A 24,109-nucleotide genomic window follows, 5' to 3' on the forward strand; every position below is an offset into this window, starting at 1 on the left:
TCAGCCCAGGCTGACGGCAGGGACGGACCCCAACTCTCACAAGACATGGCAGGCCGGGCAGCAGAGGCGCTGGTAAATATTTCTGGAATGAACAAAGGAGCAGTGTCTGATGTGTACACGTTAAGTTTCTTTCAGTAAGAAGTGCGTGGTTGGCGGGAAGACTGAGCGGCAGAGGCCCAGGTGCTGCCCCTCCTCCCATCCCAGCCCCATCAGGGCCACTGCTTCCAGGTGCTGGGGTCCTCCGCAGTCACATAACCGTGTCGTCTGGCCTTCTGCTTGCTGCCGTATTGACACGTGCTTTCCGCATTCGGTTTCCAGCTCAGGGTGGGCGGCGCGCCCGTTTTCCCAGGGCTTGACTGCACCGGGAAACAGGGGTGTCCATCTGCTCCTACCAGGAGCCCTACCAGCACGCTAGGAAAGGCACAAGGAGGGGCTGAGCCTCTACAAAGACAAAGGGAGGCCAGCAGGGCAGGGCCAATCTCTAGGGTGGGGTGGGGACAGGGCTGAGGGCAGGGCTGGTAAAGGCCCCCCAGGCACCCCCTGCACCCTCAGGAGCTGTGCAGGAGCCTGGAGGCTTGTTCTCTGGAGCAAGTGGATGCAGGAGCTCTGGAAATGGGGGTGCCAGGCCTTAGGGCTAAAAATGGGGGAATGTGGGAAATGCTCCATCCTGCAGCTCAGGCCCCCATCCTCAGACCTGCTTCCAGAAAGGCCATGAGGAACCAGGTGACAGCCGCCTTGACAGGGAGGTAAAGCAAGGGGGAGACACTGGGGGGAAGCCTGCACGGGCCACGTGGGCATGGGAGACTGGAGGGCACAGGGGAGGAAATGCCCACCAGAGCTGGAGTGTCTGCAAGATGGAACCGATAGGGAGGGACAGACGTTGGGACAGAAACAAATATCCAGGGGTGGAGAGAAAACGAGGCAAGTAGACCAGGGTAGAGGTCAGCTCCAAGAAAGGCGAGGGGCTGGACACCTGCTCTGCCAGCCTGACGTGTGGGTCCCTGATGACCGGCGTGGTGGCGAGAGAGCGGAGTCCCTGATCCACGGGGTGGTGTCAACAGGTGGTGCCCCAAACTGATGCATGAAGGGCTGAACAGCGTGGAGGCCCGGGTGGCACCTGGGGACACGGCTGGAAGCAGTGGCCCTGATGGGGCTGGGATGGGAGGAGGGGCAGCACCTGGGCCTCCGCCGCTCAGTCTTCCCGCCAACCACGCACTTTTTACTGAAAGAAACTTAACGTGTACACATCAGACACTGCTCCTTTGTTCATTCCAGAAATATTTACCAGCGCCTCTGCTGGGTCAGGTCCTGAGGCTGCCGGGGGCACAGGCGAATGCAGGACAGACGCAGGGAGGCCCCCGGTGTCGCCCCTGCACGCAGCACCAGCCACTGGCGCGGGCCCAGCCGGAGATGAAAGGCCACAATAATTAACACGGTTCTATGGAATCCTTTGTGGTGGCCCCAGAGAGAGCAAAGAGATTGCAAAACCCATCTCTGGTTTCCAAAACACAAGGACCTTGGAAATTATAAGACATTAAAATAAAGCTTCAGGCAAAGGACTCTTGTTCTAGTTGCAGATTTGACGGTAGATCAAAACAGAATTGCTCCTGAAAGCTCAGGCTCAAGCTTATTGTCTGAGGCAGGCCCAGCCCCCAGCACCCCGGCAGCCAGCGGCTAGGGCCCCAGGGCGAATCCACAAAGGGCCCAGGGCCCCTTCCCCTGATCACCCCTGGTCCCCAACCACTTCATCCCTTAAGGGCCCCTGGGGACATGTCCGAAGCCTCAGACTTTATGTGGGGGCACAAGTCTGTGCCCTCAGTTAATAAGCTGCAGCTGCTGGGAGTCAGAAAGTGCGCGGCCCCGGGTCGGATATTGGGTGCATTCAGTCGTGAAGCAAACAACAGGGGAGGCGTCGCCCCTACTGCATTTCTCCGACGGGGGCATTTGAGAAGAGCCTTGTGGCTGTGAACGCTACCTGTCCCCACACCCTCATGTCCCCTCCGTAGGACGGGACCATGGCTAGCTCTGGAGGTGACAGTGTCAGGGATCCTGAGTCTATGCCTCCTGCTTGGGGTCCCATGTGCAGGTTCGGATTTGGCTCACCCAAGTCGGGTGGCTCAGCCGCATCTGATGGCTGTGGGGTCCTTGCCCATCAGGAGCGCTAATGAAGGGTGGGGAGCCCAGCTCAGCCTGTTAGTACACTCGCGGGTGCGGGAGGCCCTGGGGAGCAGACCGCCAAGAGGCACGCACGTCCAAGGTCCTGGCCCGAGGTCCTGGCCCGGGTGCTGGGGGGTGAGCTCCAGGGACGGCAGAAGGCAAAGCAGCAACACCGCCAATTCTTTCAGGCTACTTTCTCATCTCCGCCCAGAGCCGGTGACGTTCCGAGTCGGTCATCCTCGGGGGGCAGCCTGGCCGCTACCACCTGAGCTCAGGGGCCACGTGCTGGCCGTGGAGCTCCTGCAGGCGCAGCAGCAGCTCCTCCAAGTTCTCCCGGGTTGTGGCCGACAGGGCGACGACGCTCCGGCCCAGGTGGGCCCGCAGCTGGGGCAGAGCGGCTCTGGCCTGAGGGAGGTCGATCTTATTCGCCACGACCAAATGGGGTCGCTCGGACAGGCCGGCTTCGTACTTCTCCAGCTCGAACTTCAGGTCCTCCACCTGAGTCCACGGTTCCGGCTCCGAAAGATCCACGACGAACAAGAGGAAACGGCAGCGTTCGATGTGCCTGAGGAAGGTGCTCCCCAGGCCCCGGTTCTGGTGCGCACCCCGGATGATGCCTGGGATGTCGGCCACTGCAGGGGAGACAGAGCGGAGGGGCTGGGAGGGCAGGCCTGGCTCCCTGTGGGCCCCGAGTGCCGAGCTTCGAGGCTCGCAAGGAGCACCTTGAAAGGGACGCCGTCAGGCCACCCGCCAGCCCAGGCACTTCTGCCCTCAGCTTGGCAGAGGCTCTGAAGAATGTGGGTGACAGGCTTGCTGGCCGGCCGGCCTAATAAGGAATATTTAACACAGGCTGGCCTCTGGCTTTAAAAATGGTTCAGGAAAGGGGAAAGTGGTTTCCTGTAAACTTAAGAACTGGATTACTGATGGAAATTATTACAGAGTACTTTGCAAATATAAAGCGCTATGAGAGTAGCATCAGCAGCAGGCTTACTATTTTTAATGGGTACATTATCTTCTGGGAAAAAGTTTTCTTCTCTCAAAATGGTACAGGGAAGCTTTTCAAGTCACATGTCATCTCCAGGACGGAGGCCGGGAGCGGGAGAAGACCAGAGGAGGCAGGACCTCCTCTGGTTTGAAACTGACACATCGGTTCCTGAACCCAGCCAAGAGAGGCCTGGGGATGGGGTGGGAAGCGAGTCTAGAACCTAATTTTCATACAGAACTACAACGCTCCATCTTGGGTGGGAAGCTCTTCAACAGTTACATAATTCCTATTCTGACGCCATCTCAGGCCAACTTTGGAGAGAATCATGCAAGTTCTACCTGCTATTTGCTGGTGGTCCTCACAGTGAACAATCCCCACGTGGGGCTTTAAGGTGGTGAACGGGTAGGAAGCCACAGCAGGTCTCGCGTTCGAAATGGCCCGGAGAAGCGAGGACTTCCCTGCATTGGGGAACCCAACCTGGAGGAAAGGTAAACACACCTTGCCACCTCGGAGCGCCTGGGCCTGGCCGAGGTCAGGGAGCAGGGACGCATGAGAGCGCGGGCTCCTAAGTGCACACACAGGGGCCTCCCTGGGAGGAACGGGGCCGCCAAGCTGTGGCTCACATCCAGGCTGGAGGCACACTTCGGCATCAGGGCCGGATTTTCTATAGCTCTGCCCTAAAAATGCCACCTCCTTCCTCCCCCCGCCAGATGATACCCACCATCCCAGCGTGGGCCACCGTCTTGAGCTCCAGGAAGAGGATGCGTTCCTGACCGGGCTGTCCGGGGGTGCAAGTCACGGGTGCACGGTTATCATTGGCCAGGAAAAAGCGGTTACCTTTTCCTCCTGCCCCGCCCAGAGCAGCGATGTACTCACTGCCCGGGCACGATAGGTCAGCCACGACTTCCCTTCCCTCCTTCACTAATGTGCCCACGGGAACCTGAAAATAATAAAGGGCTTACAGCAGAGCAGACACGTGGAGTGGAGTGGAGTGGAGTGGACCCAGAGCTTATATCCGCATTTGGAAGGGCACGGAGCAGAGGGGAGGGGGCACCACCAGGCTCCCCCTTCGTAGAGCTACGAAGCACCAGGAAAAAGGTCCTGGCCTTCAGAAGGACTTTATGGGGCTGTGACACTCCCTGCAAACTGCATAAATGGCTTTTCCAAATAGTGTTTCTCAAACATTAGGGTGGATGAAAGCATTTGGAAAACACTTGGGATAGTCTGAGAGGAGTAGAGTCTCCACTCCCAGAGATGCCCTGGGAGGGCTAGGACAGAGGAACAGTGGGCCCCTGGGGTCCCACTTTTTAAATACAATTATTTCATGATTTTTGAACAGGTCATACACGTACGCAGGATAAAATGAGCACCAAGTGTCACCCCGGGGCTTTGCTTCACGGAGGGCGGATGTGTGGCCAAGCCGGGCCCCCCCCCCCCCCCCGCGAAGCAGGCAGGGGTGGGCTCTGCAGCCGTCAGCTCACCCGGATGTAGAGGAGGGCGCCACCGCGCCCGGAGCAGTTCTTCCTGCCGCCGGCCTCTCCGTGGGAACCCTGGTACTGCGACAGCACCGAGGACAGCGACTTGACTTGCTGGTCAGCTGCGAGTTAGAGCAAGGACCTTCACCCTCCTTGGGTGAAAAGCAGAACTGTCTGTGCGCTGTCCGTTTAAGGACATGGGGAACGCACAGGGAAACGTGGCGTGAAGTCATGGCACAAGTGACCCAACTGGCAATGTGATTTTTTAGAAAGCGAAGTTCTCATTTTCTTTAAGAAAATACAATTTCTGAAAAAGTCAAACCCACAATGCCATCACCAATGTAACAACAGTTCTACTTTATCGTGTTGTGACTGTTGACTACGTTTGCCGGTTTACCTAGCACTCGCACCCCAAGTGTTCAATGTGATCAACAGCCTCCCAGGGTGCATGGGGAGAGTAACACGGACCCTGCCCTTTGCACACCGGCCTAGAACGCTAGAGTCCCTGGGCGTAAACGAGCTTTGTGTTCCTGAAATTTAACAAAACCCACCAATGAAGTTGGTTTAGGGGCGTTATTTAAATGTGAACATCCGTATAATTTAATAAAAATGATGTCCATCCATCGGTTTTTGAATTCAAATTCCCATGAGGATGAGAAGAGGGAAAGTCCCGCCCCAAAGGCGAGCAGACAAGCGCTCCTCCCCCAGCTGCCCCTTGCAACACATGCCTCTCAGGACGACGTGGCCACCGGTGCCTCCGTCACCACCGTCTGGGCCTCCGAACTCCTTCCGGGGCTCACTGTGGAAGCAGCTCACCCCGTCGCCTCCACGGCCCCCGCGGACGAGCACTCGGCGATGGTCCACAAAATGTCTCTTCTGCAGAGAGCACAGCGAGCCCGGTCATTACCCACCTGCAGTCCTTTCAGGGACCAAGCAGCCATGTGAAATGTACCTTTTGTATCTAGTGATATTAAATTGCTAATCTCACCTACAGCTGTAAGAAAGAGTACCCACAAGTCACTAATATTTGTAGGCAAACGTCAGTCAACAACCTGGAAGTGAAAAGTGGTCAGTGTGGAACACACGCTTGGATAAGAAAGGCAACCTAAAGAAAACAGGAGCTGTTCAGTAAACGCTCCTTAAATAAAGCATCTTTCCATCTTTTCTCAAATAGAAACACGTTACTGAAACACCAGGTCTTTGCTCCTGGAAAGACACAATAATGAATGGGAGTCCTCAGTGGGCTATGAGGCTTCTGACTCAGGAAGTGACCGAAGAGGGCCGTGTTCACCACAGCAATGCAGACAGACCCCTGGTCTCAGAGGAAGTTTCTCTCTGGGCCCCTCAGGGAGGCATACGGTAGCTACAGAATGAGGACTGACTAACTAGGTTCACATTTAATAAACTGAGCTCATCCTACAAGGTCAGCTCTCTAAGGCGCTGGGGTTTCAGGGGCCGGGATGCGACCGCTAGCGAGGAGCCCACCCGCCTGCTGCATGCGTGGGCACGAACAGCCCCTCTGCCAGGACCCAGCGCGTCTGCATTTCTATCCATTACTCCATAAGCAGATTTTTTTTTTTTTTTTAAATACACAAGTACTTTAAGATTCTCTGGCACCACCACATGGAAAAACCATGAATTACTATTTCAAAAACTCAATGTCTAATTTTGCTACATGCCAACCTCATCGACATCAACCTAATGAGGAAAAAAGCACAACTGGTGAGCATTCTAGGGGAGGAAAACTTGGATTGAATTTCTACTGTCTGGGGGAGAGACAAGACCCCCATGGAACGTTAAGCCACGTGGCCAGCAAAAACCGCCACTGTGAGCAGTGAGGTGCCCACAGGGAGACATTGTTTGCCCTGATAATGCTTAGCTGGACACCCCTCCCCCCCATTTAGGAGAAAGTGAAGTGGGTCATATACACTTATTTTCTTGAATTTAATAAAAGATCATTCATGTTTTCAATACAAGGTTTTGATAAACAGAACAAAAACAGGGTAAGGCTTAAAGAACTATGAAACTAAAGGCCTAGCCCTCCCCTCCCCAGATGTTTTAAATTAAGAAATATTCATACATACTTAAGAATGTACCTGGCACCCACGTCAGACACGTGGGCAAGTGATAAAGAAGCGTGCATGCGCCCGTCCCAGCTGAAGGGAAGGAACATGGCTGGTGTCTCTGGAGCCCCCGGTGCCCTCCCTGGTCTTTGCAGGGTTCACGAGCGTTGGGGGCTCGGCGCACACAGGCCCTCATCCCATTCCATTCCTTCCATCACACACAGAATGAATGAACAGGATGCTGTTCAAAACAATGCCCTGTGCCTTCTGAGGGGGGAATGCGGGCAGGTGTCCTTCAAGGTCAGAAACCTCACCAGTTTTTTCTCGGAGAGCAATTCCTTCCTGGGGGGTTCCTGGTGCTTGGCGCGGTCCGCACAGCTGGCTGAGAGCAGCCTGGGAGGAGCGGGCCACAGGCGGACCCGAGTCCGGCGCCCCACGACCCCCAGCACCATCCGCGGTCCTACTGAGAGAAGCCTTGAAGGCACCATGGCTCCCTAACAAAAATCAAATTGGCAAAATCAGACACTTGGTTTAAACCTGCAGTCAAACAGAAACTGAAGGACAGGGCCCGTGCACAGCACTGTCTAGGTGTGGCTGTGAAACCTACAAACGGACCGATGGCCAGGACTTCCTTCCGGCACTCACCACTTTCAGCTCCGAGCCAGCAAGGCTCACCTGCCCTCATCGGCCTCTGTGTCACTTGGGCGCAAGATGTGTGTAAAGAGAACTTAAAACCGTTAAATTCCTCTATCACTGGATATGCTCTTCTGTGGCTTTTCAAATATCTGATCGATGAAAACATTAACAAGAAAATCTGAGCCTCCAATAAAAATTTCTTAAAACACCCAGTTACTCAAATGTTAATGGGTTAGTTTGTGCCATTTAAAACTAGTCTAACTGGAAGGCGGTGAGAATACTGAGAATGGAGTGTGGTGGTTATGCCCCCTTTGCCCCTCGTCCCCAGTGTGAGCCAGGGGGCACCCTTCCATGTGCGGCCCCACTCTGTGTGGCCGTCAAAGGGACAGGGCTGGGAGGACAGGGCCAGTTAATCCCCATGAACAGGCTGCCCGTGTGCGTGCTGACTGAATGTGAGCTACTTCTCCTTAACTAGGAGTTGCTCACACCGTCACCTGTTCATTCAACAGCCCGTAACAGCTACACATCCTGCAGGCGCCAAGGGCAGACGGGAGGCAGTCTGGGACCTGGCCCTCCAGGGGGGTGGCAGCCCCTTCTCCCTTTGCTGTGAGCGCCTCATACCCACCCACTCTCAGATGCCCCTGTGTGGGCACACGTGTGCCCCATAAAAGGAAACCAGGTAGGCTTTCCTCCCATTTCTAAGTATGAAATGTATATGCAGGTAGGAATATAAATGTATATGTAATGTTTAAAATATCATTATAAAGCCACCATGTGTGTAACACAGCAGGAGAAAAAACAGAATTTGCTTTTTCCTTAGAAGCCCATCATGTGTGTTTCTGCTCCACATCCTGTGCCCCGCCTGGAAGGGAAACACATCCTTGGTGGGAATTTTTCTCTTAGCAAGGTACTAAAAAGTTGCCCTTCTCATTTGGAAACAGCCACAGTTATGGAAAAGCGGGAGTACGGGGTGAAGGACTCTTTTCTTCCCGAATCACCTGCGGGGAAGCTGCCAACCTGACTCCCCGCGCCCCACCCCAGAACACCCCACGTGTGCTCCCCACGCCCAAGGGTGTCCCCTATGGAGCAGCCGGGCGACCTCTGCAAGCAGGCCGCCAGCCATGCTCACAGCCCCTCCGCGTGGTTCTTCAGCCTCCTTAGCCTGGAAGATTCTTCAGCCTTTCCTTGGCTCTCGTGCCCGTGACACATGCAAGGCCACAGGCCAGGCGTCTTGTAGCACATCTGTGTCCCCATTTGACTGATGTCCCCTCCCCTCGTGACAAGAATGTCCCACAGCCCCGCAGAGGCTGGGTTTCCTTGGTCCCTTCCTGATGCTCTGAGCTCCAGCCCTCGGGGGTCCCTGCTGGTTTCCCCCTTCCCCCTAAGCTTCCCGTTTATTCATTCCCATGGGCTTGTGGTTCTTACTTTATTCAGTGAGCCCCACTCTGTTACTTATTTTTGATGTTCAAGTGGTCTCCAGTTTGGCCAACGGCAGCCCATCAATCTCAGAGCATTTCCCTGCTTTGTGACACAAAATGTTCTGGGCTCACTTTGTACTCTCCCCAGGTGACCCTGAGATCAGCCTTTACTCAAGAAGCCCTAGTTGCTTTGGGTGGAGAATGGGATTCAGAAGCCCCTCTATGTGCTGGGCATGCTCCGGCCTCTTGGGGTGTCGCTGCTCGCAGGCTCAGCGGGGACCTGGAGAGCAGACAAAGGTACACACACCCACACACAATATTCACCCCCACAGTCACTGCTACGCCCATCCACCCACAGCTAGAGAGCAGCATCTGTCGAAAACCATGAGTTCATACCTATGTGCCCAATTCCACACCACAGGATTCATGCTAATTTTCTCTGTCTTTTTTTTTTTTTTTAAAGATTTTTATTGATTTATTTGACAGAGAGAGACACAGCGAGAGAGGGAACACAAGCAGGGGGAGTAGAAGAGGGAGAAGCAGGCTTCCTGCAGAGCAGGGAGCCCGATGCGAGGCTCGATCCCAGGACCCTGGGATTATGACCTGAGCCGAAGGCAGACGCCTAACGACTGAGCCACCCAGGCGCCCCTAATTTTCTCTGTCTTAACAACCCCATTCTGACTGCCAGAATCCTGGCTTCCAACATCTTCAACATGTTTGTTTATTGGCTCAGTCCCCACAGTAGCCAAACCTTCCTCCACACAGGTGCTCTCCTCCCACCGCCATGCTGGCTGCCCCTCCGTGGGAAAACCCTCCTGTTACCTTTCTGTAAACGTATTGTTTTAAAGTAAACTTTTATTTGGGAATTATTTTTTTATTTTTGAGAGAGAGTGAGTGAGTGAGAGACAGAGGGTGCAAGCATGTGCATGCGTGCAAGGGTGGGGCAGAGGGAGAGAATCCCAAGCAGGTGCCATGTCCAGCGTGGAGCCTGACGCAGGACTTGATCTCAAGACCCCAAGGTCATGACCTGAGCCAAAACCAAGAGTCGGATGCTAACCCAACTGAGCCACCCAGGCGCCTCTATTTGGTAATGACTTTAGATTTACAAAAAAAGTGAAAGATATTCCCATATACCTCTTATCCAGTTTCCCCTAATATCAGCATCTTACATGACCTGGGTACGTTTGTCAAAACTAAAAAACCAGCTTTGATACTTTCATTAAACTCCAGATGGCGTTTGAATTTCATCAGTCTCCCCACTAACATCTCTTTCTCTTTTCCAGAGCCAGATCCAGGATCCCACATTGCATTAAGCCATCCTGGAATGCTGTCTTTAATCTCCTGAAAGAGCCCTGCACCCAGCATCACACACCCAGGGAGAATACCCTTCAGGAAGGGAGGTGAAACATGACAAGCTCACCAATCTACTGGCTCTACAAGAAATGCTCGAGAGGGGCGCCTGGGTGGCTCAGTCGTTAGGTGTCTGCCTTCGGCTCAGGTCATGATCCCGGGGTCCTGGGATCGAGCCCCGCATCGGGCTCCCTGCTTGGCGGGAAGCCTGCTTCTCCCTCTCCCACTCCCCCGCTTGTGTTCCCGCTCTCGCTGTGTCTCTCTCTGTCAAATAAATAAATAAAATCTTTAAAAAAAAAAAAAATGCTCGAGAAAGTTCTTCAGGTGAAGAAAAATGGCACCAGAGGGAAACCCAGATCTTTAGCAATGGAGGACAGCAACAGAACTGGTAAATGCACAGGACTACCTGCTTTTTGGCAAGAGCTTATTTTTTTAAAATATTTAATTATTTAAGAGAGTGAGCACGCACGGGGGGAGGGGCTGACGGAGAGAGAGAATTTCAAGCAGACTCCCCTCTGAGTGCAGAGCCTGATGCCCAATCCCATGACCCTGAGATCAGCACCTGAGCCGAAATCAGGAGTTGGGACGCTTAACCAACTGAGCCACCCAGGTGCCCCAAGAGTTAAATTATGTAAGATTATAGCAGAAAGACTGATTTATAATATTGCCCGGTGGGTCTTCAACGCAGGCAGAGGTCCTCCACGTGAACATGTAAGATCAGGAGGAGATTAAAGGGACGGCGTGGGGGCCAGTGGCCCGTGGTGTGGCACGGTCTCAGCTCAGCGCGTGAGGACAGGCTGCGGGGCGGGCGCGCTGTAAGCTCCAGAGCAGCCACTGGCACGCAGTAGAGACAGCCAGAGAGCCAGCGAGCAGGGCACGGGGGATGCTTGGAAACCATGCCAGCGATCTGGAAGGACGGGACAAACAGAACATGAACAGTACGGCAGCGTACCCTAAGCGAACCAGGCGAGGGAAGACACGTGAGAGCGACACAACGGCAGCTCATCAGGAAGACTGAGCAGCTACAGACGCGCACGGCGGGCACTTCAAAGTACATCAAGCAAAATGTGACAGAATTAATGGGAGAAACAGACCATTCCACAAGGACAGGAGGGATTTCAGTGCCACTCTCTCAGGAAGTGATAAAAAAGTAGCTGAAAACCAAGCAAGCAAACAACTGAAAGCAGTAAAAATGCAGAAAGTCTGAACAATCATACCCACAGTCTGGACCTGACATTCACAGAACCCATTCGTGTAAAATACGAGTCATTGCCAGGTGTGAGGATGGTTATCACAGTGTGTGTCCTCTAACTACAACAGGACTGCAGTCGGTAAGGATCAAGAACCTAAGGAAACCCCAATTACATGGAAATTAAACAACACTGTTCTGAATAATCTGACATCAAACAAGAAACTAGAGAATATCTTGAATGGCACAGCAAGGAGAGCACAAGGACCACAGCTCCTGGGACGCTCGGAGCTCTGAGGGCTCACACCAGCAAAGAAGGAAGACCTAAACTCAGGGAGCTGAGATCAGGAAACCAGGAAACGAAGAGCAAAGCGGAAGGAAGGAAATAATATAGAGCAAAAATAAACAGGACCCAGAGCTAACAGAGATGGAAAAGACCCATTGGAAAGATACACAGAGCGGACAAACCTTGAGTCAGACTGATCAAGAAAATAGTGAACACACATCACCAATGTCACGAATTTAAAACGGGTTTTCAGAACAAACCGTACAGATGTGAAATGGGTAAGAGAACGCCATGAAAAATGTTTTGCCAACAAATTCAACAACTTATGTGAAATGGACAAATTTCTTATTTATTTATTTATTTATTTAGATTTTTTTTTTATTATTTATTTGAGAGAGAGAATGAGATAGAGCATGAGAGGGGGAAGGGCCAGAGGGAGAAGCAGACTCCCTGCTGAGCAGGGAGCCCGATGCGGGACTCGATCCAGGGACTCCAGGATCATGACCTGAGTCGAAGGCAGTCGCTTAACCAACTGAGCCACCCAGGCGCCCCAGAAATGGACAAATTTCTTGAAAAACACAACTTACCAAATAAACACAAAAAGAAAGTCTAAATAGCACTGTATCTACTAAAAAAGTGAAACTTTTTTTTTTAATTTATTTGACAGAGAAAGAGACAGCAAGAGAGGGAACACAAGCAGGGGGAGTGGGAGAGGGAGAAGCAGGCTTCCCGCCGAGCAGGGAGCCCGATGCGGGGCTCGATCCCAGGACCCTGGGATCATGACCTGAACCGAAGGCAGACGCTTAACGACTGAGCCACCCAGGCACCCCAAAAGTGAAACTTATGAGAGCATATTCCCCAAAAGAAGATTCTGGACTCACACTATTTCCCCTGTAGATTCTAAAGAGCAATGAAGGAAAAGACAGCAACAATCTTACAGAAACTTCTTCAGAAAACGAAGTGAGGTTACTACCCAACTCACTGTATAAGGCTCATGAGATCCCAAACCAAAACCTGTTATTGCTGACCAAGAAAATCACAGTCCAATATCCCTGATGTATACAGATGCAAAGAGTTCTTCACAAAACAGTGTCCAGCTGAGCCCATGCCATGCCAGGGCCAAGGAGAAGACTCTTGGAAGACAGGCTTTCTCGCAGGTCCGACCCCACCTCCCATGGGCAATCATGCACGTCTGACAAGTGCCAACAGCCATTCACTATCAGGAAAATGAGATGCTGCAGCAGACGAGGAACGGGCGGGCACATCTCCAAAGATACAGGGCATCCACAGAAGGCCGACACTGCCTGGAGACTGAACTGTTACCCTGAGATGGAGAAAGGATCGCTATGCTCCCCACTTCTATGCAACCTGGTCTTGTAAACACTGCAGTAAGAATTGAAAAAAAAGGGGGGGAGTAGGCAGAAGATAGGATTGTTTCCACAGAAATTAATAAATGGATTAACCAAGGTTGCAGGTTACAAGGTTAATACACGAAAATCACTTGCATTCTTATGCTCTCCCAGCAAACAACTAGAAAATGAAATTAAGAAAACAATCTTGTTTACAGTCAGGAGCATCGTATACAAAAGCTACCTAGAAATAATTTTAATAAACATTCAAGACCTCTGCCTCATTACCTGCAAAATGCTGCTGACCTGAGTATTTTTTAGGGGTTACCTCAGGTCCTCATAACAACTGTGTAAAGGAAGTACTTATATTTCTCCCACTCTGCAGGTGAGGCGGTGAAGTGACTCACCCGAGGCCTGAGCTATCAGACGGGAGGCAGCAGGAGTGGAGTGTGAAACAAGTAAACTCAGCCATCATTGCTACCAACACACCCACGGCTCAGCCCGCTGCAGAGCCACACTGCCCACCCAACCACGTGGACACCAGGCACAGGGCACAAGTGACGCGAAACTGGAGGACGGTCTATCGCACAGGTCACCCCGGTAGAACCAGCTAGAGACCAAAGCTCTGAATCCTGCCAACTGGGAGTGCTTCCTTCTTCCCACCCTTCTGTGTGTGTGGAAAAGCCGGCTAAAGGCAGGGCGGAGTGACAGGGCCCTCCCCGCTGCCAAGTAAACAAGCTTGACTTTGATTCACACTGTTTGGTCTGTTTTCCTTCTAATGCCATACCTGCTCTGCCCTGTGAGGCAGCCCCTCACATGTGGTTAAGTTTAAATTCATTAAAAATTTGAAAATGTAAAAATCCTGTCCCTCAGTTACACAAGCCCGGTTTCAAGTGCTCACAGTCACATGCGGCCAGTGGGCCCCATACTGGACATGACATTGCCACTACTGCAGAAAGTCCTATTGGACAGCGCTGGTCTATACCGTAAACTCAGAAAAGTGAGCTCAAATTCTTCCTGGGAGCATCCGTCTACTGGGCCCGTTCAGCAGATACAAAGGCCAGAGAGTGTTGTGAAAGCCCAGGGTCCAGGGTCAAGCGGACTTCACAATTACAGGATGGGGCTTTAAAAAATGCTGGAAAGGGGGCACCTGGGTGGCTCAGTTGGTTAAGCATCCGATTCTTGATCTCAGCTCAAGTCTTGATCTCAGGGTTGTGAGTTCAAGCCCCGCAATGGGCTCCACGCTGGGTGTGTAAACCTACTTAAAAGTAAATAAATAATAATAATAAATAAAAATAAAATAAAATAAAAATGCTGGAAAGGCACTCAGCACAGGGCAAGGGCTCCACTTTAGACAATATTTCTTTGTTCTATAAAGTGTTAAGCTCCATCCTGGTCCACAGAAGTTACTATTTGCCAGGAACCTCTTCTACACCTTCTACAGAAATCCTAAAATTTATTCCTTACAACAACCCGGGCGCGGGTATGCGTGTTTGCTTTTGCAGAGCGCCTTCCACCCTGCCGGGGTGCAAGAGCCTGCCCTGGAGAACCACCCTCTGGCCAACCCTGAGGCAGGAGCCGGAGGGCCGCTCTGAGGTCCCTGCAGGGGAGGAACCGCTCGGACCCCACCCTCCCCTCCGCAGGGGCGCGAGCAACTCCACCATCACCAGCTCCAGGTGAAAGCACCGAGTCTGTTGCTGGCCTGCATTTTCCCTCCTAAGCAGTGCCTTCGTCGTGGGACGGTGCCGTCTCACTCCTGACCCTTCCCTTTTTTCTGAACCCCCACTTTGGAGCGCTGGGGCCGACGACTCGGGTCAGACCGCGGCGCCCGCGGGCCTGTCCGGCGGGGTCGCACCCGGGGCTCGGAGGGTCGGGAGGAACGCCGCACTCCGCTCCAACAGACCTGCCCGCGGCGCGCCTGCACCTGCAGAGCCGGCCTTCCGCGCCGCAGAAAGCGCCCCCCGAGACGCGGCCGCAGGACAGGCCGCAGCGACCGTCAGGGGCCCCGGGCCGCGTCCCCCCGCGTCCGCCGCGCGCGCAGGAAGGAGCCGGCCGGGAGCACGCCCGCCTCGCCCGCGCGTCGCCGCCGGAAACAAGACTTTCTCTCCGTGCACCGAAGGGCCCCTCAGGACGTGCGCGCCGGAGCCTACACAGGGCGCGCGAGGCTCCACGCCGCTGCCCCGCCACCTGCGCCGGAGCCCCAGGCGCACCTGCGCGGCGCCGCGAGGACCCGGCTCGCCCGCGCCGAGCCCACCCGCTGCGCTCACAGGGCCGCGCCCCTAGCCTCCTCCTCAGCGGGCCCGAGACCCTCCCGCACGCCCAAGCCGCGGCGCCCACGCCCGCACTCACCAATTCGGAAGGATACGTCACTTCCGGGGCCGGGCCCGCCGCCGGCACAGCCGCGCCTGCGGAGGGCCTGCCCAGAGCGCGTGAGCGGAAGACGCGGCCAAGCCCCGCCCACGCAACTGGGCCCAGCCCGGGTAACTGACTCCCCCTGTGAGGAGGTGCCGGTTTGGAGGCACTGGTTTCCCCCCCCCCCGCCCCGCCCGCCCCCGGTCGGACAGACACCTGCCTCCCCCGTCAGACACCAGCTGTCCCTGTCAGACAGTCACCACCATCGTCAGACACATACCCACCTCCGCTATCAGATACCTGCTGCCGCCCTCAGACAGACACCCACCTCCCCCGTCAGACACTGGCTGTCCCTATCAGGAAACTGCTGCTCCGCCAGACAGGCACTTGCCTCCCGTCAGACACCTGTCGTCCCAGTCAGACAGACACGGACATCCCCCTTCAGACACTGGCCTCCCCTGTGAGACACCCACTGCCCCCATCAGACACTGGCCTCCCCTGTCAGACAGACACGGACATCCCCCTTCAGGCACTGGCTGCGCCCGGTCAGCACCCGCCTCCCCCATCAGATGGATGCCCACTGCCCCCTCCATGATCAGGCGCTGGTCCACTGGTCTGAACACAAAGCACAGAAACTCCCTAGTTAGAGTGGTTTTGAAGAACCAGTTTATTCGTACATTACACCAAATCATAAGCAATTTATGGGCGCCAAACTCTGACTGGAAAAAAATGAACTGATAGGATGTTTTCCAGAAAATGTACTGTGCTCACAAATGAGATGAATCTGACCTGTTCAATTAATAGAAATGAAGGAAGAGCTCCACAAATCTAAAGGGGAACGGCAGCAGCAGCGCTGCCCTCGGAGCGCCTGCTCGCACAACGTCGGCAGGACCGGGGGGCGGCGAGCACTGGGGGCCTTCCAGCAGCCTGGGTCCCAGCCCACCACGCACCAGGGCAAGGCCTTGCAGCCGCTGTGAGTTTGTGAGCACTTCTGGACACCATGGGCATGTCTCAAATCCACAACCTGCTGGGGGTCAGGGACATCTCAGGAAGAATGAGCGCCAACGTCCAGGTCCACTGGCCTTCTGTGGAAGCAGTCATAAAAAACAAAGCACCATCGAACACACTGCACAAACAACTCACTTTAGCCTAAGCTTTTGCAAACATATTACAGAAGAGAAGATATAATATCTTTAATGAAAAAGAACTGCTGGCATCACTTTTCCCCCACAATATTACATAAAAATGGACAGCACATTAAATAAACATTCTGTTATTAATCATTAAATATATTAATACCAAAAATCATGTATAAATTAGGAAATAAATGTACAAACTATTTCACAAAGTGCTTTTTAAAATATATACACAACATTCAAGAAATTCTTAATGTAAGACATTTCAGATTGAAGTTTTGGGATAAGTTCAAGTGTCCTTTTCTTTCAAAAAGTATTAATACAGCACTTAAAAAAATCACACACACACACACAAAAGGCATATTCGCAGATTGGTAAGGAATAAAAATAAAACGACTTTCACAGTTATCTAAAATGTTTAACATTTTCAATGGGGAATTTTAGTCCCCGGATGAGTTTGCAAATTAGCTCTATGAAAACTGCCAAGAAAGAACAGAAGCGAGGGAGACACCTCCCTAAATGAAATTGCTAATGTCTGTGTCATTTAGCAATTAAGAACTCTCATTTCAAAATTTAATATAGATATGTATTTTTAAGCCCTTACCAGTGTCAAGAGTTTTTAAAACCCATATGCCTCTAAGATAAACACTCCTATCCCAGTGCTTGCATGATTCTGTCCCCACAGAAGAGGGGAAAATATCCTAGAATAGAACTGGCACTCGTCTGGGGCAATCTTTAATCTGCGCCTTGGTTCTTCATCGGTAAAATGGGAACAGTAATTGCCCCCATATTTCCCAGTGTGGACTGTCAGGATTCATTCAAGCAAAAAAACAAAACAAAACAAAAACAACATAAAACACCTCATAAACTGTAAACCATTCAACAGCTCTGGATAAAGAACTACTTTAGACTTTTAAAACATTTCTGAAACTTATCAATTTAAAAAATCATTTTCAGTAGACCTGATATATCAAGAATTGGATTTTTTATTTATTTTCTTGGTTGTTCTTAGAAGTATGTCAGCATTTATCCAAAGATGTTTTTAAAGTATTCATGTGGGTATTACTGTCCAGGTAAAAGTTGACAGAATATCTGTATTACTAATTAGTGAAATATAGAGTTTTTCTTTTGACTATACTTTTCCAAGTGAGCTGTCTTTAATGTTTGTGTAGAATTTAAATGGGATTTAATGTCCTAGGAATGTAAAATTTACTCAAATTTTCCCATATAAAACCTTTCCTTTTCATTAGGAAGAACACAGTAAAATTTGTGGGATTCTTTTTAAAAATAAGATCTGAATTTCAGATATCTCTAAAAGAAAAGGAACGCTTGCTTGGAGATCTGAACAAGTAAGTCCTGGAAGAAATAATATAAAACAAACAACTTGCCAACTGTTTGGAAAATTTGGTATAAATATTTTAAGTTATCAATTTAGAATTGGGCATATCAAATATCTAAATCCCATAAGTGACCATCAGATAAACAAGGGCCAATGCCAGCCATTTCAGAGAGCCCTCTCTTTCCTTCAGAAACTACCCTCTTTCCTTCCCTGGGTTAGGCTAATTGTACGTTTATTTGGAATATAATCATTGATCCCTCTGTACTTTTTAGTACAAACACATAGGACATTTTGGATAAACACAATTGGCGAGAGACACAGGTAATGTGTGAGCTCTGGGAAAGACTGTTCACAGCCTCTCCGCATGAAGCATATTTATCCCTTTCATTGTGTAACAGACACTGACCCAAGACATAGAAGATGCCTTCCCCCCATGGAGGCACAGGAAGAGGCGGCCATCCAGGGGCTGTGGTGTGTGTCCAGCTGCGGTGTAGCCAGTGAAAGACAAGTTTACAACCCACATTTCGACAAGTGTGTGAGGAGAGTCGGACCTGAGGCCCATTTATGTGAACACACGGACTATGGCATCTTGTAGCTGTGTCCCATTCCTGGGCACAGAATACTCTGATGACAAGAGGACCCCTAACACTAGCTAGAAACATCAAGGAGGGGGGACAAAAAAGAGACAACCTCCCCACTGCATGGACATACAATCCTACACACAGCACCAGATACGTCACACCATCAAAGCGCTGTCTCTCGCCAGCATGCTTGGCATCATACCCAGCATGAAATGTGCACGCTTCACATGCAGACGCTGTGTGGGGCCGAAGGGCAACCAAGAGGTCGGAGTTCATCAGAACTGCCACCAGCCCGACCAGCCATGGAGGGACATGCCACCGCAAGGCTCTAACAAGAGCCGCTTCTTCCTTACTGCTGGTAATTTCCATACTGGCCCTGCAAGAGACCAAAACACAGGTTACGCTTCCACAGTCACGAGTAAAAGTGTAAGACGGGCCCCTCCCCCCAAACCCAGGATTAGGGATGGAAGGAGGTATGAAAAGCAAGCAAGCAAACAGCTCTCTCCCCTGGGTTTCTGAAGGCCATCCGTCCAAGCCTGTGGCTAATGACTGACATCAGAAGGTCAGCGAGGCCCCTCACCAGCTCCTCCCAGTAAGGGCCCCCAAGGGGTCAGCAGCAGGGCTGGACACAAACTTGGGCTGGGACCCTGAGGCCAGAGCCACTCAGCCAGCCATGTCTGACCCAGGTGAGCAAATGTGTAGAGGTAATTTCTAAAAGCCTCACGGGCTCAGAGAATTAACATTCTGGAAGGGAGCCTAGCAGCCCATTCGTTCACGCATTACTCCGAGTGACCCCGAGAGAAACCTTGGTCCTGTCTCCACAGACACGCTGGGTCTTGCCTGCTCATAGCCGTAAGGCCGCTGCTGCTGGGCCGACGGGCCTGTCTGAGACGCTCTGTAGCTTCCGTACTGCTGGCCTTGTCCTTGCTGGTAGCCGGAGTACTGCGAGGCGGCTCCCTGGGCAGGCCCTGAGGACACACACCAGCACCGTGAGAACCACCACGGCATCCCCCGGCCCTCCGGGAGCGCCTGAAGCACCCTCCCCGGTCCTCCTCAACCTGCGACCCACGCCGCGCAAGCATAGCGAGCGCGTGGCCAAAGCTGCCCGCGGGTCCTGTGTGGCCCGGGCCGGTCTCCAGCGCACCTGCGCCGGCTTCCTGCCAGCGGCGTGTCTGCCACCGTGGTCGCTGCAAACCCGCGACTTAAGCATCACAGCAGCTGCTGCTCGCGTGCGGGAGAGAGGCGGTGGGCATTCCTGTGGGAACTAAGGTGATTCACGCCTTGGAAAGAACTGATAAAGGCCAAATAATTTTTCAAACAATGCTATTTAATGAGTCCTGGTTGCAACGGGTTGAACAAGAATCTTAAACTGTGGCTTTCCTTCCTCCTACGTACCACCGTCCCCAGTGAGCTCAGCAAGAAACCTCACGTGTCTTGCGGGGGCCCAGCCTGCCATCTTATTTTTTCAAAAGCCTCCCAGGCGGTCCTGAGGTGCGAAGGCAGAGCCCCGCCGCCCCCGACAAGCTCCCGCAGAGGGGCATGTGGCTTATGGAAGAACGGGGCCCAGCTCTGCATGGGTGAGTGAATGGAGGTTTATATTTACATTAAACTAAGATGTTTCAGGTACAGACACATGGATGTTCTATGAACACTCCCGGAACTCACTCCTTTGACGAACTAATCCCATACTCATTCAGGTCATAAGGACGGCTTCTACTGTGTATTCTGAATGCTAATCGTTTGCCAGGCCATCACGTGGTGGCAACCTTAGGCAGCTGTCCTCCTGTGACAGCAGCATCTAGAAGCAACTCCCCCCACCCCCGCCCCGGGGCACCTTGGGTTCTGGGGAGTGCAGTCCACGTGCATCTCAGGAGCAGGTTAGGACTCGGGCAGAGCCTCATGCGGTCTGGGCTCTCAGCAGACATGACCCACAGGCCAGGGGCCGGGGCTGCACTGTTTCAGGTGGACCTGCCTAGGGGGACGAGGCCCACAGAGGACTGGGCAGATGTGCGGGCTACTATCCTGAGCCTGCACTCTGCTAATCTCCAGTGGACGGGGCTCTCCCCTTGTTGCTTGCTGTAGCCCAAAAAGCTCCCTCTGTCCACTTCTCTGTCCGATGGGCCTGGAGAACAATGCTTGTTGGCGGGCTCCACGGCAGAGTCTGTGAAGGCCTGCTGGCTCCTTCGCACTTTAGGGAATCCTCGTGGGGTGAACAAAAGCCGGTGAGTGGGCCAGCCCTTCTGGAAGCTGCTGCCAGACTAACCCATACATGGACTGTCTCAGGTGACCGTGTGGGAGTGGCTCAGAAAATGCCCACCTGCACCCGGCTCTTGGTCCCTAACGCAGTTCTCCCGCCGGAGAACCCAGAGGTCCTGTGAGACCTGCTGCTTCTAGGGCTAGAGCTCGGAGAGCATCATCGTCCCAGAGAATAAGGAAATGCTCAAAAACAAAAGGATGGGAGCATGTCAAAGGGCCTGGAAGAGCTCCAGCTCCCAAGAGGCAAAGCTGGACAACGTGAACCAAACAGAGAAGTCTGGAATATAACCCAATGTGTAAAATTAAGATCTATAAATACATATTAATAAATGATTAATAACTTATCACTAATTAATTACTCTGCCTTACAGAGAATTCCAAACAGTCTATGTAGACAATTCCTGCTTGAATGTGGGCTGGACTCAGTGGCTGGTTTCCAAAGATTAGGAAAGGGAGAGGAAGAAGGGATAACTTGATGGTGGGGGGACCAGTCAGGGTCAATATCAGGGGCAAGTCATGTTGATGTGGGATGAGAAAAACAGGCCCCCCACGTGGTCTTCCCAAAGCCCACAGCCCAGTCTCATCCTGAGAAAAACCTCAGACAAGCCCGCCCTGAGGGTGTCCTACAAAGCACCTGCCCAGTGTTGCTGATGACCGCCAAAGTCCAGAAGGACAAGGATTTCCCAGATGCGGTCCCAGCCCAGGGGAGCCTAAGGAGATGTGGAACTAAATGTCATGGGGGATCCTAGGTGGGTCCTGGGACAGAAAAGGACACTGCGGGCACATGAGTGAGATCTGAGTGAACTGTGAGTTCAGCCCACAGCAGCGTGCCGCTGTTAGTCTCTGAACTGGGACGATGGCACTGTGGTGGGACGAGGTGCTGTCCACACAGCTCTGCTGGAAAATTAAGTGTACTAAGCGCCCTCGGCACGAACGGCAGCGTGACCGTGTGTGGGGCCCCGTGAGGGAAGGCGCCTCCCCCTTACCGTAGCCTTGCTGCTGCCCGGGGTAGCTCTGCTGGTTGGGGTACTGCTGCTGGTACCCCGCCTGCTGCTGGGCTGTGCCCTGCTGGTACCCCGCCTGCTGCTGGCTGTACTGCGAGTTTCCTGTGGAGGGAAGGAGACACACGGTGCGTCTCTGGAGACGGAGACAGCTCCTCACGACGCGGACCCCTTGGAAAACCCCTGGACCAGCTCAATTGCTTCGGGATCGTCTCTTTTCCGCAACAATTCGAATATGAAGATAAGCCAAAATGAAACAGTTAATACAATTTAAGGCTAATACAAGGGTTTTGGGTTGAACTGTGCCCCCCAGAAAGGTACGCTGAAGTCCACACCTCATGTACTTGTGCACATGGTCTTATTTGGAATAGGGTCTTTGCAGATGCAAATGGTTCAGAGCACGTTGTACTGGACTAGAATGAGCCTTCTTATCAGAAGAGGGACATTTGGACACAGACACACGGAGAAAGCCACATGACAACCAAAGCGGAGAGTGAAGTAACGTGCCTACGAGCCAAGGACACCAGGACCGCTGGAGCTACCAGAAGCTGGGAGAGGGGTCTGGGGCAGACCGTCCAGCTGAGCCCCCAGAAGGACCAACCCTGCTGACGCTTGGAGCTCAGACCTCTGGCCTCCAGAACTTAAAGAGTGATTTCTGCTGCACTCAGTGCCGTCTGCGGCACCTCTCGCCACACAGCCTAGGTCCCAGGACGGCCGTGAAGCAGGCCCAAGGCAGCGACTCTGAAGGAAGCATGTTTCAGCCTCTGATCAACAATGGTTTCGCTTGCGAAAAGAACACAGTAACAGAGCCTGTAGACAGCTAAAAACACAACACTGAAAATGAAGCTAAAGGGCACCGTGCAGTGTGGGAGAGGAAACGGGAGACACCCTTAGAGTCCTGGATTGAGAATCAGTACAGATCAGTGACCCCCAGTATGTTCTATACGCACACCCCTCTTGGTGTTTACTCCTGCAGATTTATTCCGTCAACAGGTTAGTAGGTAAACTGGTGAGAAATACTGTCTCACTAGTAAGGAAAACCTTAGCTGCAGTTCTGGAACGTGACTGCAGGCCACCGTGTGTCCCAAGCAGGTGACAAGTACCCCGTGTACTTCCCTTACCACCGTGAGATAATCACTACTGCGCACCCATTGTACAGATGGGGGACTGAGGCGCACCGCCTGGCTGCCCAGGGGCCAGCACTCAAACCCGGAGGCCGGCAACCCTCCAGAAGGGAAACTGAGGGACGTTCCAGTCCCGTGGCTGATGGACACGCTGAGGTGAGCGGCAGCTACCAGGACACTCCTCAGAGACCACTTACTCTAAGCTCATGTGTCCACACAGCTCGGAAGGACTCCGGGAAGTTTCAGGACACACTCATTTTAGTGGCAAACGTGTATGCCAGGTACAAGGTTCAGCTCAGACCTGTACTGGGCTTTTCCTTTGACTTTAGGAAACTGGTGCCACAAAGGATTTTTTTTTTTTAAAGGCATATATTTACCCGTATACATTTTAAAAGTTTACTTATTTAAGTAATTTCTACAGCCAACATGGGACTCGAAGTCACGGCCCTGAGGTCAAGAGCCACACGTTCCACCGACTGAGCCGGTGAGGCGTTCCCAAAATGCCTTAATTCTTTTTTTTTTTTTTTTTAAAGATTTTATTTATTTATTTGAGAGAGAGAGAATGAGAGACAGCACGAGAGGGAAGAGGGTCAGAGGGAGAAGCAGACTCCTCGCTGAGCAGGGAGCCCGATGCGGGACTCGATCCCGGGACGCCAGGATCATGACCTGAGCCGAAGGCAGTCGCTTAACCGACTGAGCCACCCAGGTGCCCCCAAAATGCCTTAATTCTTATTTTCAAAAATCTAGCCAGCCAGCATCCATGCCCAAAGCCTCATTCTGGAAGAAAGCTTACAGTAAGAAACATGGTTGAGGAGTGCAGTGAGGGCGTCGCCACGCCATCGCTGAGTGTTACGGCAGAGTACCAACAACCATTCTCAAGTCTTCCTACAAAGTCTTCTTCTTTTTTTTTTTTTTAAAGATTTTATTTATTTATTCATGAGAGACAGAGAGAGAGGCAGAGGGAGAAGCAGGCTCCCAAGGAGCAGGGAGCCCGACGCGGGACTCGATCCCAGGACCCTGGGATCATGACCTGAGCCGAAGGCAGTCGCTTAACCGACTGAGCCACCCAGGCGCCCTCTACAAAGTCTTCTTGATGCAGGTCTCAAGAGCTGCCGTTTAGATGCAGTGTGGGTATTAAGTTCCACTCACGGTTTTCAAAACACCTTTACAAAAAGACTAATTTAAGTCTAGTTTCATTTTCTTTTGAAGAGGACTTTGTTCCTCAACTTTGCCAACTGTATTGCCTTTAATTTGTAACAGGTTCAGTCCTCAATCTGTGAGAGACCCAGTTCTCCAGCAGGAGGGGTGTGGGGGGGACCAGGGGCCTTCACTCGCCTGCAACACCCCACAGCAGACAAATGGCCGGTCCACAAATGGCAACCCCCTTCTCTGTGGGGGATCCATCGCAGACC

At 52.5% G+C, this 24,109-nt stretch overlaps 2 protein-coding genes across 9 annotated transcripts in view; both read right to left on the minus strand.

The window, feature by feature from the left end:
• Positions 1 to 1,252: 1,252 nt before the first annotated feature.
• On the minus strand, positions 1,253 to 15,328 carry MTG2 (mitochondrial ribosome associated GTPase 2). 5 transcript variants are annotated; one of them, XM_081832487.1, is made up of 7 exons: positions 15,258 to 15,328; positions 6,995 to 7,174; positions 5,346 to 5,493; positions 4,624 to 4,739; positions 3,864 to 4,082; positions 3,481 to 3,619; positions 1,253 to 2,789 (listed from the first exon to the last, which is right to left on the minus strand). In XM_081832487.1, the coding sequence occupies exons 2-7, from the start codon at positions 7,166 to 7,168 to the stop codon at positions 2,416 to 2,418; spliced, it is 1,170 nt and encodes a 389-aa protein (XP_081688613.1). In that variant the 5' UTR covers positions 7,169 to 7,174; positions 15,258 to 15,328; the 3' UTR covers positions 1,253 to 2,415. The 5 variants fall into 5 exon arrangements, with proteins under 5 accessions (XP_081688613.1, XP_081688612.1, XP_030896389.2 ...); XM_081832486.1 differs by lacking the exon at positions 15,258 to 15,328 and adding an exon at positions 8,769 to 9,198 and having other exon boundaries at positions 6,995 to 7,465; XM_031040529.2 differs by lacking the exon at positions 15,258 to 15,328 and adding an exon at positions 7,326 to 9,198.
• Positions 15,329 to 15,903: 575 nt separating this feature from the next.
• Positions 15,904 to 24,109, minus strand: part of SS18L1 (SS18L1 subunit of BAF chromatin remodeling complex) — a 29,676-nt gene continuing 21,470 nt past the window's right edge. The window contains exons 9-11 of one of the 4 annotated variants that reach the window (XM_081832488.1): positions 21,559 to 21,678; positions 19,122 to 19,284; positions 15,904 to 18,692 (exon numbers count right to left, since the gene is read on the minus strand). In XM_081832488.1, coding sequence (XP_081688614.1) covers positions 17,951 to 18,692; positions 19,122 to 19,284; positions 21,559 to 21,678 — 1,025 coding nt within the window. In that variant the 3' untranslated portion in view covers positions 15,904 to 17,950. Of the gene's footprint in view, positions 18,693 to 19,121; positions 19,285 to 21,558; positions 21,788 to 24,109 lie in introns of all 4 variants that reach the window. The other 3 variants (XM_081832491.1, XM_081832490.1, XM_081832489.1) reach the window with 3 other exon arrangements.

This window comes from Leptonychotes weddellii, chromosome 10 (assembly GCF_054177405.1).
Source record: "Leptonychotes weddellii isolate Sample4059 chromosome 10, ASM5417740v2, whole genome shotgun sequence".
Lineage (NCBI taxonomy): Eukaryota > Metazoa > Chordata > Mammalia > Carnivora > Phocidae > Leptonychotes > Leptonychotes weddellii.

Coding starts and splice junctions, on each gene's coding strand:
- MTG2 (XM_081832487.1), bottom strand. CDS start 7,168: ATGGTGCCTTCAAGGCTTCTCTCAGTAGGACCGCGGATGGTGCTGGGG. Junction 4,740..5,345: donor TGGCCACGTCGTCCTGAGAG/GCATGTGTTGCA, acceptor TCTAACTCGCAG/CTGACCAGCAAGTCAAGTCG. Junction 4,083..4,623: donor GCGCCCTCCTCTACATCCGG/GTGAGCTGACGG, acceptor TATTATTTTCAG/GTTCCCGTGGGCACATTAGT.